Raw genomic sequence first — 16,926 nt, forward strand, 5'->3', positions numbered from 1 at the left:
GTGATATATATATATATATATATATATCCTCAAAAAGTTCATTAAAAATGTGTATTATGAAAAAACCAGGTATGGTCCGCAAAAATTTTGGCACCAAAATAAACTCAGACTTTAATTTGGTTGTTGCATAAAGTATTCAAAGTGCCCTTATACCTATGCATGCATGTATGTATTAATACATCCACAGAGGAAAGTAGACGACAAAATCTTTAAAAGGTTCCTATTTGTAACAAATGGCTGCTTTAAGATGGGAAGCACTTCTCCTTCTGGGTGTTTAGGAACTGACCGTGATCATGGACAACTGTGAGCTCAGTGAACCCGCATGAAAGCCAGTTCAGAACTTTGATTGCCATGTGGGCCACATAGTTCCCCTAATGTTTAATTTTTTTTTTGAGATTTTTTTGCTGTATGGCATGTGTGCTCACCAGAAAGACAGAGAGAGAGACAGACAGACAGAAAGTGAGAAATCACCCCCCGGGGGGATGACCACGCCAGTCCCTTTTCTTCCAGTCTCCTCTCGGGATCTGGGGCACGCACGCACACGCACCCAGCGTGAGTTAAAGCCACCGGGTCCAGGACTCGAACCGCAATTGACTACATGGGAGTCCAGAGACATAGCCATTACACCAACTGCTGGTTCCCCCCTAATGTTTAAAAATACATCGTGCTGGGTACAGAGGATGAGTGGAGATGGAATATGGCTGAATCAACTGGTTAGGGCCACTCCCTTATTGTCTTTTTCATATTAGACCATGGCATAGTTACTTACTTGATTGTGACCATGATGGGGATTTAGGTAAAAAGTAGGACATACCATACAGTAGTTCTTGATTCAGTTGACCTGTGACCTCTAAAAAGTGGCATGAGATTCTGGAAAAAATCAACAACTTCACTGACTTCTCAATCTGCCTGCTGCTATTCATTAACTTTATCATAATGAAAAGTTTACTTGGTGTTTGAAATCAAAGGGAGATGGTTTTGGGGTCCAGTATGTGGTGTGGTGGTTAAGGTGCTGGACTCTCACATAATTTGAGTCCTAGACTCAGTGGCTTGAAAATCACGCATGTGTGGGACCAGCAGTTAGCATAATGGCTATGTCACTGGACTCCCATGAAGTTGAATGCAGTTTGAGTCCTGGACCCAGTGGCTTCGCCGGGCGTGTGTGCGTGCATGCCCAAGATCCCGAGAAGAGAAAGGAGGAGAAGGGACTGCAGCATGGCCATCCCCCCTGGGGGGCGATTTCTCACTTTCTGTCTCTCTGTCTCTCTCTGTCTTTCTGGCAAGCGCAAGTGCCCTATAGCAAAAATCTCTTCAAAAAAAGAAAAGAAAATCATGCATGTGCATGTATGCCCCAAAATACTGAGAGAAGAATAGAGGAGAAGGGATTGTGGCATGGCCATTGACCCTGTGGGGTGATTTCTCATTTCCCTCTCTCTGTCTCTCCTCAGTGAGCACCACACCCTATGACAAAAACCTTTAAAAAAAAAGTGGTTTTTATATATATTAAAATGGGAAATATTGATCAATATTTATGATTAAAAAATGTGTAAGAGACATACTTTAAATCTATGTAAGAAGTTTGGAGCCGGCAGGTGGTGTGGTGGTTAAGGGTGCTGAATTCCCACATGGCTGACGGTGGGTTGAGTCTTGGTGAGTCTTGGACCTGGCGGCTTGCTTTCTCACTTTCTCTCTCTCTTTCTTGCTCTCGCTCTTGCTCTCGCTCTCCCTCTCTGTCCCTCTCTGGTCAAATTGAAATAAACAAATGAATAAGTAAATAAAGTTAAATAAAAATAATTTTAAAAAACTATGTAAGAAGCTTATTGCAAAGTTATACATCTCGAATTTTTAAAAGTGTATATACATCTCTCAACCTAGTATGTACAAAGAGAAAAAGATTAGAAGAAAATAATTTAAACTTTTAATATTTGTCTCTGAGTGGTGGAGTTAGAAGTCTATTTAATTTTCTCCTCTTATAACTGGAAAAAAATGTTTTAAAATAAAATAAAAAAACAGTGAGGGGGTCAACTGGTAGCATGGTTATCAAGGTGACTGTAACCCACATGGCTGATTCCATAGTTCAAGTCCTAGGCCCAGCTGCTTGAAAATCACATTGGATGCATGTATGTGCATGCCCCAAATCCTGAAAGGAGAGGAGAAGAGATTACTGCATGAACATCCTATCTTGGGAGGGGATCTCTCTCTCTCTCTCCCTCTCCCTCTCCCTCTCCTTCTCCCTCTCTCTTTCTCTCTCTCTCTGGTGAGTGCATATTCTATATATCTACATCTATCTATCTTTCTAAATATATAGAAAGAAACCAGTAAAGGAGGAAGTTTATCTTCTTCCTTTCATAATTTCTTTAAAAAAGAAATAAAGAAAGAAAATCCTTAAAAATTACAGCAGGGCCAGCCCTGTAGCCTAGTAGTTAAGGGAACTGGGTCTTACATGGCCAGCCACAGTTTGACTCTGGCTTGAAAAACACACTAGGCACATGTGAATGCCCCAAATCCAGATCACATGGAGAAATGGAGGAGAAGGGACTGTAGTGTGACCAGCCCCTCTGGGGAACACTTTCTCCTGCCCTCTCTCTCTCCTTCTGGCAAGCACATGCCCCGTCTGACAATTATAAGAGAAATTACAGCATGTTACATATTGCATACATTTCTTCCACTAATAGTGGGCTTTGATTCCTACAGCTGTGGTTTTGTTTTCTAGATGGTGGTGGACAGCGTGAAGGCAAACGTCATTGCTGTGGTGTATGAACACAGTGGCCTAACCTTGGAGAGCCTGCTTTATCTCGTGGAAAAAGCTCTGGCTGGGCAGAAGGCCCAGAGTATGGGGATATTTAGTGATGGAGACAGCAGACAGATCAACTTGCTCCAAGGTAGGGCTGGGGATTGTCTAAGAACAATCCAGCAACTTTGTACTTAGGCAGCATTTGTCCACGGGCTTGCACTTCAAGCACTATTTAATTTCTAATATGCTAATTTGATTTTGGCTTTATGAAAAAAGTGAGGCAATTTTCTGTAGATGATCTTTTTTTTTTTTTTTTGAGAGGTTTTTGCTATAGGGTGCGTGCGCTCACCAGAAAGACAGAGAAAGACAGAGAGACAGAAAGCAAGAAATCACCCCCCAGGGAGATGGCCACGCCGCAATCCCTTCTCCTCCATTCTCCTCTTGGGATCTTGGGCAAGCACACATGCGCACGCTGTGAGTTTAAGCCACCGGGTCTGGGACTCGATCTGTGGTTGAGTACATAGGCATCTAGCAACATAGCCATTACACCAACTGCTGGTCCCAATGATCATTTTTTAAAAATTGTAATGAGAAAACATGTCAAATAAAATCTACCATCTTAACCATTTTTACGTGTACAGCTCAGTACTGTAAGCATATTCACATCGTTAAGCATACTGTTAAGCATATCCACTTTGCAAAACTGAAACTGTACCCATCAAAAACATCTCAGATCTGAAGATAGAGCAGGTCCTGGAACCCACATGGCCAATGGCAGGATTTGTGTCCTGGGCTTGAAAAGCATGCCAGGCACATATGTGTGTGTGCCTAAAATCCCAAGAGGAGCATGGAGGAGAAGAGACTGCAGTGTGGCCATACCCACTGGGGGCTGATTTCTCACTTCCCTCTCTGTGTCTGATGAGCACATGTGCCCTACAGTAAAAACTGGGCCCATATAGAAAGGTCTTGGGGTCACACCCTGGACCCTTCCTGAGTATACTGAAGTTGTGAATGCACACCCATGATCCAGGTCAGCTGGAACTGGGGGTGGGCGATGGTGTGAAGACCTTGTGGGTCTCTCTTTCTCTTTTGCTCCCTCTGACTCTCTCATGGAATGAACGAATAAATTACTTAGTAAACAAACTTAACAACAACACCAAAACAAAGTTCTTACTCCACCATCTCAAGAACATGGAACGTGTTTACAAAATCTTTCCTGTACACCTCTCAGTGTGAGGGGGTGAAACCTCAGGGTTCTTGTTCCTGACTATTTTCATTGCACGACCGCAGCTTATTTGCAGTCTCTAAGACTCCTTTAGAAAAGGGCCCAGACACATAAAGTTTTGTGGAATCATCACATAGAATTCCCAGGAAGTGAAGGAAAAATAAATAAATAAAGGAGAGTTTCACTGATGTTTACATCTCTGAGAGCATCACTGTCTTTTTCTTAAGATTTTTGACATAAGGCACATTTGTTCACCTAGAGAGACACAGAGAAAGAGGCAAAGTGAGAAATCACCTCCCAGTGTGAATGGCCATGCTGCAATCCCTTCTCCACTCTGCTCCTGGGATTTTGGGCATGCATGCACATGTGCCCAGCATGTTTCTCAAACTACCAACTCAATCATGAGGGATCTAGTGCCTTAACCACCACATCACCCACTGGCCCTACTCCAAATTACTGTTGTTTTTTTTTGAGAGAGGTTTTTGCTATAGGGCGCGTGCGCTCACCAGGCAGAGAGAGACAGAGAGACAGAAGGCGAGAAATCACCCCCCAGGGAGGATGGCCATGCTGCAATCCCTTCTCCTCCATTCTCCTCTCGGGATCTTGGGCATGCAAGCACATGCGCCCCGGCGTGTGTTATAAGCCATCGGGTCTGGGACACGAACCGTGGTCAACTACATGGGAGTCCAGCGACATAGCCATTACTCTAACTGCTGGTCTCTTTTTTTTTTTTTTTTGAGACAGAGATAGGTCTTGCTATGTTGCCCAGGCTGGCTTTGAACTTACATCACCCTGTGCCAGCCTCCCAAATAGCTGGTATCAAACATAGGCCACAACATCCACCATGAACTTCTAATTTTTTGATTGACAGTTGTGGGAAACATTTCTACTTTGGAACATGGTTACAAAATCCCAGGACTTGACTGGCCATCACCCTGAACCCTGCCAGAGCTTGGCTCCTCACCACGCTGCACAGGGAGGCAGCAGCACAGTGTCCTAACCACAGCACGCAGTGTCTAACTAATCTAGACTGTAAAGGAGACTGGCCTTGGCGGTGTCCCACGGCACCTTCTGTGACCCTAGCCTCTGTACCACGTGAAGCAGAGGCACCCTAGAGGTCTTGGTTTTACAAGCAGCAGCCTTTTGAATTTGCGGTTGCATTTTCACAAATTATTGAGAGTTTCCGTTCATGATAACATTACCAGCTAATATAGCATTCTGACTTTTTCCTCAGGCTATAACATTGGCATTAAAAATTTACTGAGTCCTGAAGTGAGAGACTTCTGGGAGAAATTAGGAAGCCACGTGGCCACAAAAGAAGAAGGGGGTCATATGGACTTCTTCCTGCCGCTTGGAGCATCAGGTCAGCTTTGAAGACTGCAGAAAGACAGTGGCCATGCCCACTGGATGGGGATGTTTTGGGAATTTGTGAAATGCCTTAAGGTCAAGTGATTCAATCATATCTTATTTTCTTTTTCTCTTTATGTGTTGCATCCCCAAGTATCTGGGGCGGAGGGGGGAGGGGGAAGTAGGGGTCAGAGATGGTGATCTGCAGAGATAAATTCACTGGTGACAAGATCCAACAGCATCATTTATATTCTTTTTGGAAAACACAATAAAATCAGCCTCCATGAGGCAGGGCAAGGAGCCTGACCAGCGTAGAGACCATTACCAGTCAGTATGAGGAAACCCCCTCACTGTGTTCAGAACCTGGGATGAGCATGAGCTCGGTGATCAAGTTCAGGGTAACAGAAACTTACCTGGCTCTCAGGGCTTGTGAGTGTCAAAATAGTGTACTTAAATAATTCAAATAAATACTTAAATAATAGAAACACACACACACACACACACACACACACACACACACACACACACACACCGAAGTGTGTTGTAAAGACAAGTGTGGTGGGGCCAGCAGGTGGCATGGTGGTTAAGATGCTGGATTCCCAAATGATTGACCATGGTTAGAGTCCCAGACCTGGCGGCTTGCTTTCTCACTCTCTCCTCCCCCCTATCTCTCTCTTAAAGTGCCCTATAGCAAACTTAAAATTTTTAAAATAATAATAATAAATAAAATTAAGTAATATTTTTTTAAAAAAAGACGAATGAGGTGGATAATCACTAAGATCACTATTATAATTTTAAGCACTTGACTACCTAGAATCAGCCACCATGACTCAAAACTGAATTCAATGCTTGAAGGAAACTTTAGAAAGGTTAACTCAAATACACTCTTCAGATATCAGTTAAATAAAAACTCTGCATTCGCCAGCTACCATTTTACCCAGCAGAGCAGGAGAGAAGGCATTTAAAATTAAACATTCTCAAGATGTTTCTTAGTATTCATTCATTGGGAGAACTGGAGTTTTAAAATTCTTCTTAATGCTCAGATTTTTTTTTTTTTTTTTGGAGATGTTTGTGCTGTGGGGTGTGTGCACTTGCCAGACACAGAGAGAGAGACAGAGAGACAGAAAGCGAGAAATCACCCCCCAGGGGGGATGACCATGCTGCAATCCCTTTTCCTCTATTCCCCATCTCAGTATCTTGGGCACGCATGCACACACGCCCGGCGTGAGTTTTAAGCCACCGGGTCCAGGATGCGAACCGCGGTTGACTACATGGGAGTCCAGCGACATAGCCATTACGCTAACTGCTGGTCCCCTTAATCCTCAGATTTTATACGGTTATTCAATACATGCAAAGCATGCCTTTGGCAGGCTTCTATCAGGGAAAAAGACAAAAACAAAAAGGATGGGAAGGGGTTTAAAAGAAACCTAATACAAAGTATTGTTTAAAAGATATTTGCTCCTCAGGTTCCTCTGAGGCGTCTCTTTAGCTCCACTAAAACTGCTTTTGGAAGACTGTAAGTGACTTCCATGTGCCTAAATCCAGCAGCCCCTGCATCTCACCTTGCTTTGACTTCTAGGACACATTTGAGACAGATGACCCCTCCTAGAAACACTCCTTTATTCCTCCTACCTCATGGCCTCTTTGTCTCCTTGGCCGACTCTGCTTTGTCCGCAAGTCCCTTAAATAAGTCCGAGAGCTTGAGCAGGACTCTTACCTTTTCCACATATACACTCTTCCCCTGGTAGCCTCATCTGCTCCTCTCACCCTAAATTCCGTCTCTGAGCTGCAGACTCTAATTCCCACTCAACATCTTCATGTGGATGTTGAATTTGCATATTTAATACACATCTCAAAGTCAACACACCCAACCCAAACTCTTGATTACCTCCCAGCACCAAATCTCCCTTTTCCCAGCATTCCTCAGTAAAAATACTGTCCTTCACTCCATTACTGCATGTGCCAAAATCTAAGGTTCATCTCTTTTCTTGGCATTATTTAAATTCTGTAAACAGTGGTTATTGAGGTATAATTGGCATACAATAAACCATACCTATTTAAAGTGTGCCATTGAATGAAGGTTGATATCTGTATATCTAGCCTGTGAAACCCTAAAATGATCAAGGAAATGAACATCACCTGACAAAGTCTTCTCATGCTACTTGCAAGCATCTCTCTCCTGGTTCTCCCAGCTCCAGCCTGTGGCACTGATCTGCTTTCTCTTACTATATGTTAATTTGCATTTTCTATAATACTTTACAAATGGAATCATACTGTATATATTCTATTTCTTGCCAGAAGTCCTTCATTCAAAATGATCATTTTAGATGCATCCATTTCATGCATATGCGAGTGGCTCGTTCATTTTCCTGCTAGGAATTATTGCATCGTAAGGATAAAACACAATGTGTTTCTTCATTCATCTGTTGATAGATATTTGAGTTCTTTCCAGTGATTTTTGCAAAGATGCGGCTGTGAACCTATGTGTGAAGATGTATTTTCATTTTTCTTGGTTAAATGTCTAAGAGTAGAATGGCCAGGTCATATGATAGGTGCATGTTTAACTTTTAAAAACCCAACTAAACTCTTTTCCAAGGTGTTGTACCATTTACGTGTCTACTGGAAATATATGAGAACTCCAGTTACCCAACACTAAGCTTCAATACTTAGTAGGGTCAGTCTGTTTAATGTTAGTCATTCAAGTGAGGAGTCTCACGGTGTTTACTTTGCATTTTCCTAATGGCCAATCAAGCTGACCATCTTGTCACATACTTATTTACCATTCATATGTCTTCTTGACTAAGTGTCTATTCGAATTTTTGCCTTTTTTGGGGGGGGAGAGGTTTTTGCTATAGGGTGCATATGCTCACCAGAAAGACAGAGAGACAAAGAGACAGAAAGCGAGAAATCACCCCCAGGGGGGATGGCAATACCACAATCCCTTCTCCTTTATTCTTCTCTCGGGATCTTGCGCATACATGCACACATGCTCGGCGTGAGCTTAAGCCACCAGGTCCAGGACTCAAACTGTGGTTGACTACATGGAAATCCAGCAACATAGCCACTATGCCAACTGCTGATCCCTAATTTCTGCCTATTTTTTTAAAGTATTTATTTTATTTCTAATAATAATTATTATTTTTAAGTTTGCTACAGGCATGTGTGCTCCCCAGAGAGGGACAGAGAAAGAGGGAAAATGAGAAAGCAAACTACTGGGTCCAGGACTTGAACTGCAGTCAGCCATGTGAGAGTCCAGTGTCTTAACCACCAAGCCACCTGATGGCTCATATTTTGCCTATTTTTAAACCTATGATTTTTCATTTTCTCCTAGTCTATGCTTGCATTTTTATTCTCTGACAGTTTCTTTTGAAGATCAGATGTTTTGACTTAACAAAAAATTTGTCAGAAAGCATGTGTGCTCACCAGAGAGAGATTCAGAGAGAGGGGGAGCAACCACACCCTGAGGGGGGATGGTCATGCCCAATGCTTTTCCTCCACTTCTCCATCCTGTCAGGATTTGGGGTATGCACCTGTGCCCAGAATGTTTTTCAAGCTGCTGGAGCCAGGATCTGAACTGCAGTCAGCCATGTGGAATCTGTTCATTAACCACTAGGCCATGAAGCCAGCTCCAGAAGTGTTGACTTTTGATTAAGTCAAATGTATCAAATATTTTTGTTTATAGATCACACTTTTGGTGTTATATATATGAATGCTTTACCTAGCCAAAGGTCACAAAGATTTTTTTCCTATGGTTTCTTCCAAATAATTTGAAGTATAAGTTTGAAATTTAGGCTTGTGATCCATTTTATTTATTTATTTTAATAAAATGTGATGTATGAATTGAGATTCCTTTTTTTAAAAAAATTTATTTTTTCAGCACTGTTCTTTTTAAAGGCTATCATTTTCTAAGTGAATTTAATTTGTACTTTCATTGAAGTCAAGCGTAGATACACTTTTGAATCCTCTACTGATTTCATTGTCAGTAAGAACACTAGGCACCAGTGAGAGACATCCCAACTTTTCAGCTCCTGCCATTTTATTCCAAGCAGTAATTGAAGCTGTCTGGAATAGTATTTTTAATCTCAGACCACGAAGAATTTAAATACACTACTCATTATATTAGTTTCATTCCAAGTAATTCATTCTGTATGTTGAATTCAATAATTCAATCTATCTGTATGCTGTGTCATTGAAGAAGGGGTGAAATTAATGCCATGCTAAATTTTGACCATCTTATTCCATTTTGTATTTAACTGTTTTAAATCTGTCCTCCTACAATGAGATTTTGACTTTGAGTCAGACTATTTTAGAAAATATATTTAGATTTTTCTCTGTCTTTGGACTGAGTATTTCAAATCTGAAAAATACACAGTAGATTCAACTCCACGCCCTCTTTCCTACCCTATTGTTTAGTCCTCATGTATTGTGTCTGGGTGTCTGTATTTAGGGGTAAATATACAATGTTCATGGACTGTTCAATGGAAAGATCCAAACTGAAAATGACAGTGGCTAGTAGCCTTTCTTGGTCAGCACCTAATACTCTTAAATACTATTTAACTGTTCCTTGGCAAAACGTATAAGTAAACTAATGCATGTATTTTTGACTATGCAGAGGCAGGAATCCAAGTTCTTTCTCAGCTGTCTCAACTAACTGGCACATTCTTCACCGCCCCCACTGGGATCGCAACTGGCTCTTACCAACACAGTAAGTACACACGGGAGCTGACCACTGTGCCCAACACCATGTGGCAGATCCAGATCACCAGAGAACAAAGTTCAGTTCATAGTACAGAATGCCGATACCCATTACTGTCTTTCATTCATTCTCTGAAGAAATGCTATCACTTCCTAAATGATGTCATTTCGCATGGCTCAGTCATGTGTTTAGAAGGGGATTATTTGTTACAAGTATTATACTTTGCTTCAAACCCTCATTGGTGAAAACGCTATTGAAAACATATCCCGTAACATTAAGAAAAGAGGTGGTTGCTGATCTAGAGAAATACTAGGTTCAAGGTTCAAAGAATAATTTTTCCTGGTACATATAATCAATATTATTTTGTTTGTAAAAACTAACCGTAGCTTGGGACCAGCAGTTAGCGTAATGGCTATGTTGCTGGACTCCCACGTAGTCGACCACAGTTCGAGTCCTGGACCTGGTGGCTTAAACTCACACCAGGCATGTGCGTGTGTGTGCCCAAGATCTCAAGAGGAGAATGGCGGAGAAGGGATTACGGTGTGACCACCCCCTCTTGGGGGTGAGTTCTCGCTTTCTATCTCTCTGTCTCTCTCTGTCTGGTGAGCGCAGGCACCCTATAGCAAAAAACCTCTAAAAAAAAAAAAAAAAAAAAAAACACTAATTGTAGCTTCAAAAAGATGGCAAAAGAACTTGCTTCAGTTCCATTTCGGTAACATTGTGTGACAGGGAAAGAACACACCTGAAAGCAAACTTGCATTTAGGTAGCAAAGCTGCAAATGTGGACAAAATGTACTATTGGCAGACCAGTAGAAAGCCGAATTGCATTGCTACTATAATTTTGCTACCAATCATTTACTCCTTTCAAGCTCTCACTCTCTTCTGATCAAGCAGAGCTTGGAGCCACATAGAAACTACATATGGTATTGCTACTGTGCTCTCAAATGCCAAGGGCTTTTCAGGACTGGGCCAAGCTGGCATGGTTGCGAAACTTGTAAGGGGAAAGACCCCGTGGAGATACAATAGAAAGCACATGGACCTGATGTACTTTTAAAGCGGAAGTCACTTGTTAGTTTTAATTAACATGGCAACATCATCCAAGGATAGCAACTGTGGCCAGGTGGAAAGAGAAAACTGCCAGCAGAGCATAGCAGGGGGGTGGGGGGCCATGTTTGCAGCATGGGACAGGTTGTCCTGTTCCTCCTCCTCTGCCTCCTCTTCCTCCCGTTCATCCTTGTTTTCCCTCTCTTCACATTTTTCTTACAAAATAACATGTTATAGAGGTTTTGTTTGTTTTGTTTTATTTATTGGTTTATGTTTTTGTTTTTGCCAAAGGGTGCATGTACTTGCCAGAGACAGACAGAGAGGGAAAGTGAGAAGTCACCCTCCAGGGGAGATGGCCATGCTGCAATCCTTTCTCCTCCATCCTCCTCCTGGGATTTGGTCACACACACACACACACACACACACACACACACACACACACATGCCTGGGGTGATTTTCCAGCTGCCAGGTCTGGGACTTAAACTGCGGTTGGCCATGTGGGAACCTAGCGCCTTAACCTCTATGCCACCTGCTGATCCCTGTTAACAAAGTTTTAAAAACATCATCTGTGACAGTTACGAAAAGATGCACAGAACATGTATATCAATAAGAGTAACAGAAAACAAAACAAATAAAACTCTGTATACATTCAGGCAGCAAATCAAATTTACCATACAGAAATTTTCCCAGAGTCTTCATTCCTAGGTTGATTTTTGAGGAGAGACACTTTCTTACGTGCCTTCAATAGTCATGTAAAGATACTTGTAGGAAGAGGTCACAGTGTGACGTAGTTTAAGAAAGTTACGAGGTTGGTGACAACAGAGTTGACTTAGAATGTCACAATGGGGCAACTGGGATTTCCTTGTATTTTCACTTTTAGGCTGAAAATATAAAGTGTGCGCTCTCACTTAGATGAGGGCTCTGCTTCCCAGCAGCAATCCAGCAGCTATTCAATTTTGATTTCAAGTAGAATATACCGACCTTACATATCAACGAGTACATGGAGCCAGCCAGTGTGACACGGTGGTGAGGAGGCTGGATCCCACAGGGCTGATTGCATGGTTCAAGTCTTGGCTTGGGGAATATGCCAGACACATGTGCATGTGTGCCCAAACTTCTGAGAAGAGAAGGGAAAAGAAGGGACTGTGGCATGACCATCGCCCTTGGGAGGAGGTGGTTTCTCACTTTTCCTCTCTCTCTCGCTGTTTCTCTCCGGTGAGCACACGTGCCCTATAACAAAAACTAAATTAGAAAGGGTGGGGGCATTTAAAATAATTTACTGAGTCCTTTCTGAGTTTCCAGTTTTACCTTTGCAAGCAGACTATGACTATCTGCCTTCGAATGAGAATAGATATTAAATGTGATGTAAGCATAGCAGAGTTCGTGTACATTAAAGTAGAATACTTTGATTTGAGCTCAAGTCTGTGATATTAAATGAGGAAATAATGTCAGTTCTTAGCGACTGGCTGGGCCCGCAGGGAGAGAGGGCTCCCCCGGAGATCTACTTCTGTGAATCAAAGCTACAGACGTGGTCCAGCCTCACGGACTTCCTGGAAGACACCTTGAAATCAGTAAGGAAGCAGTTAAGTCCTCTCTTCAAGGAGCTGCAGAAGAGAATAAGTGGCAGAATCATAGGTAAGAACTCTCGCTGCTTCCGTTTCAGGCCAGTCAAGATGATCATTTCACATTCAAGCAAATACAAATCTAGGAACAGAGCAAGTAGAATTTCAGTAAATTTTAATCCCCTTTGTTTTTCATATTTCCTTTCAAATGTAATTACTACCCACCAAGAACAAATGTATTCCTGTTTAAAATGTGGAAGCATGTTCTTGTTCAAAAATTTTCCCATCTTCTTAATTCCCAAATCAATGAATTATTTATGCAGACAAAATTTGCTGTTTGTGGGTGGAGTGGAGGTTAAGGTGTTGGATTCCCACATGGCCGACTATGGTTCAAGTCTCCAACCTGGTAGCTTGAAAATTATGCTGGGCACATGTGTGTGTGTGTGTGTGTGTGTGTGTGTGTGCCCAGGGTTCCAGGAGGAGAACAGAAGAGAAGGGACTGTCACATGGCCATCTTCCCTGTGAGGTGATTTCTCACCTTCCCTCTCACTGTCTGTCTCTGGCGAGGGCACATGTCCTATGGCAAAAACTTTGGGAAAAAAAATTTGCTGTTTGCTAACCCAGAGAGCTGTGCCCTTTTCCCACTATAATTTGTTCTAAAAGTTAAGCACCAATTCCCAGTTAAGCACCCTTTACCCTACAGCACCTATTACAGGAATTGTTTCATAAATTAAGTTCTATTTATTTTCTATCTCAAATATGTAATTGGGTGATGGGCTCCATAGTTCTCTATTGAGCCTATTGGACATAACTGAATGTATTTTTCCATTTACCTTCCATTTCTATGATCAAATGATCAAAACAGAACCTTTTGGAAACAATTTAGTGTCTCAGCGTTGGCTCTTTACCTAAATTAGTCCCCTCTTTAAAATGAAGTATTTTCACTATCTGGGCAAAAAGGTTTTTTGTTTTTCATGTATAGCTACCTCTTCAAGTTGCTCCTAACATTTTGCACTTGACCAAAACACTCTATCCATCAAGTCATTATATATTGATTTTACATATCTATTTTTCTCTTCCCTTCACCTGTTCTTTTTATTTAATGCCTATTTATGTGATTACTGTCTAAACAGGAACTGTAACAAACCTGTGCATGTAGATATCTTGCCTGTCAATATATAGCCTATATTTCTTTACGAAAACGTCTTCGAAACAGCAATTTGTCTTCTGAATTTTTGCACTACCTGCTCTACCACGCTTAGAAGATCTTCAACCAATCCTTAAAATGGCTATGAAGCTATAAGCAGAGGGAAATTATTTTTCTCCTGTTCTGTCATAGATATTAAGGACTAGAGAGAAAATAGGAAAGTAAACTTTTTAAAGATAGAAGGATTTTTTAAAAACTAATAAATGTGGTCAATGAGAATGGGAAAAATGTTTTCCAATAAATGCATGTTGTGCAAAATATTTTTCAAAATTGAAAGATATGTGCTTATTATGCTTGTATATTATTTTCTATGTACTTAAAATATTTATGTCTCTAAGCATAAAGGTAAAGTGGAGTATGGAAGGATTTTGGTTGGATTGAGAATCTAATATTTAAATTAGAATGTTCTTTCCATATTGTCCGATTTATAAATTTCATTCAATAGTAGCTTTGCCAGGGTGAGTTCTTTTTATATGCTGTGCTTTTTCTCTTTTTCTTTTTTACCTTTACTATAGGACACCTGTGCTCACCAGAGACAAAGAGAAAGAGAGAGAGGGAAAGTGAGAAATCACCCCAGGGGGGATGACCATGCCACAATCCCTTATCCTCCATTCTCCTCTCAGGTTCTTGAGTATGCACGAATACATGCTGGAGTGATTTCCAAGCCTACTGGGTCTGGAACTTGAACTGCACAGTTGGCCATGCTGGATATGCCTTAAACCCCATGCCACTGCTGGTCCTGCACTTTTTTTTTTTTTATTTAAAAAACTTTATATTTTTGGTTCTTCCATGAGTAAGAGAGACAGAGACAATACCCACAGCAAGGTCTTGCCACCACAATCCACTCCCATCTTCAGCCAGCCTGATCATGAGTACAGGTACCTGGTGTACTTAGGGAGGCCTCTGGATGCGAACCTGGAACCTTTCCATGTGGGCCGTCCTCACACCCCTTTTTATTACTGTGCTACCATCTGGCATCTGTGCTGCACATGTAAATTGCTTTGGCACATTTTATACAGTGAGAGTCTTTTTAAAAAGTTCCTAGAAAAGTGTATTATGAAAAAGCTATCTATATATTTCAATTTTTTGCACCAAAATAAGTTTATACTTTAATTCCATTTTCCAATGAACCTTTGAAATCCCTTTGTATTTTATCATAGCAGAAATCCTTATGGCATGATAAAACTTTCATTCCTATTCTTTGCATTTTTATCCACTATAAAGCAGATGTGAGGGCTGAACTTTTATTTATTTAATTCCATCTTTCCCATAAATCAATCATGCGGGATGTGGCTGTTTATTTACAGGGCAGTTCATGTTTGACGCCATGAGTGTGGCCAGCATCCTGAATAACCAAGAAATGATACAAGTTCTGGCAGAGGGACTGATGGAGCTATCGAAAGAAGATCCTGTAAGTGTTTCTTGGAAGAAAGTGAGCTATGAAAATCCCAACATCTAGGTCCATTCTTAGTTTGAATTTATCAGCTTTTACCAGTTGTGCCCTTTGAAGGCACAATTCCTCAGAGGAATTACATCAGTTTATAAAAACAACCACTGAGAAGTTCTGGGCCCAAGAGCCATCAGGTCTGCAAACACACAACGAGGGTCTTCTGGGTTATTTAAAACTTGATATATTGTGCACTATTTGCTGTCTTGTCCTGAATTTCAAAGGTGACTTCTTTTTTAAAAAAATAATGGGTTTATGTTTCACATAAACATTATTCAACAATGAAAATCATTACTAGTATGAGGAAAAATTGAGAGAGCATGAAACCAGAAATTAAAAAATAAAGGGTAAGAGGGCCCAGATGAGAAAGGAAAAGAAAAAACAAAAGAACAGAAATAAGTAAATCAGCAATTTGTTTGGGGATGGGTTTGGAGAGAGTGTGAAGAAATATTTTCATCAGAAGTGGATCTTGGGTGCTCTTTTCCAGAAAAGTTGGTCTACATTTCAGAAAACAGAAGAGGCCCGTCTAGACCCACGCTCTCCCACCCCTGAAGATAATGACAAGGCCACAGGGCAAATGCAGCTCTGTTTGCAAAAGATGGGAATAGGGTGGGAAGAGGGGGGATGTTAACATCCTCGGTGCTTATGTCAGGCCTTTCACTTTCACGCATGTTCTCTCTCCCCGTGTACCCTGTATCTGCTCTGGTTGTAACCTGGCCCCCTTGCGTCAGCATCAGGCTCAGCTGTGCTGGGTGGAGTCTGAGAAGCTGCAGTTAGCCATAATTTGTCTTCTCTGAATACTCAGTCTGCAGCACTCTGGCCAAGGGTTGGGTAGTCCAATGAGTAAAGGCCCTAGGCAGTTGTTACTGACAAAACAAGCAAGAGTCTTCAGGGAAATGACCTGCACTGTTTCCGGAAACGCCAGAGAAGGACTAAATGTATCTGGTGTAGGCTCAGTGTACTTCTTTCTTTTTTTTTTTTTTTTTCTTTTTTTTTGGAGAGGTTTTTCCTATAGGGCGCGTGCGCTCGCCAGACAGACAGAGAGAGACAGAGAGATAGAAAGCGAGAAATCACCCCCCAGGGGGATGGCCACGCCGCAATCCCTTCTCCTCCATTCTCCTCTAGAAATCTTGGGCACGCACACACACGCGCCCAGCGTGAGTTTAAGCCACCGGGTCCAGGACATGAACCGCGGTCGACTACGTGGGAGTCCAGCAACATAGCCATTACACTAACTGCTGGTCCCCAGTGTACTTATTTCTATCATCTTTCTCTTTCTCTATCTTTTTTTCCCTTTTTTCAAAACCCCTTCTTGCAGCTGTTTCTAAAGAATTCTTTTATTTAATTTTATTATTATTTTAAATTTGTTATAGTGCACAAAAGAGAGACAGAGGCGGGGGAGGGGGAGTGAGAAAGCAAGCCACTAGGCCCAGGACTTGAACTGTGGTTGGCCATGTTGGAGGCCAATGATTGCTTAAACGTAACCATGCAGTGGGACTAGCAGATGGCATAGTGATTATGCCACTGGCCTCCCACATGACTGACTACGGATTGAATCCCGGACCTGGTGGCTTGAAACTCACAGCGAGTGTGTGTGCATGTGTGCCTAAAATCCTGATAGGAGAGTGGAGGAGAAGGGATTGTGGTGTGGCCCTCTACCGCT

The 16,926-nt window shown here is 41.7% G+C and overlaps 1 protein-coding gene across 1 annotated transcript in view; it reads left to right on the forward strand.

The window, feature by feature from the left end:
- ECT2L (epithelial cell transforming 2 like) overlaps window positions 1-16,926 on the forward strand; it is a 97,514-nt gene that overhangs the window by 46,879 nt on the left and 33,709 nt on the right. The window contains exons 7-11 of the mRNA XM_027772898.1: window positions 2,714-2,882; window positions 5,194-5,322; window positions 9,919-10,011; window positions 12,500-12,682; window positions 15,124-15,227. Of these exons, the coding sequence (XP_027628699.1) occupies window positions 2,714-2,882; window positions 5,194-5,322; window positions 9,919-10,011; window positions 12,500-12,682; window positions 15,124-15,227 (678 nt within the window). The remainder of the gene's footprint in view (window positions 1-2,713; window positions 2,883-5,193; window positions 5,323-9,918; window positions 10,012-12,499; window positions 12,683-15,123; window positions 15,228-16,926) is intronic.

This window comes from Tupaia chinensis, unplaced genomic scaffold (genome assembly GCF_000334495.1).
Source record: "Tupaia chinensis unplaced genomic scaffold, TupChi_1.0 Scaffold000313_1, whole genome shotgun sequence".
NCBI lineage: Eukaryota > Metazoa > Chordata > Mammalia > Scandentia > Tupaiidae > Tupaia > Tupaia belangeri.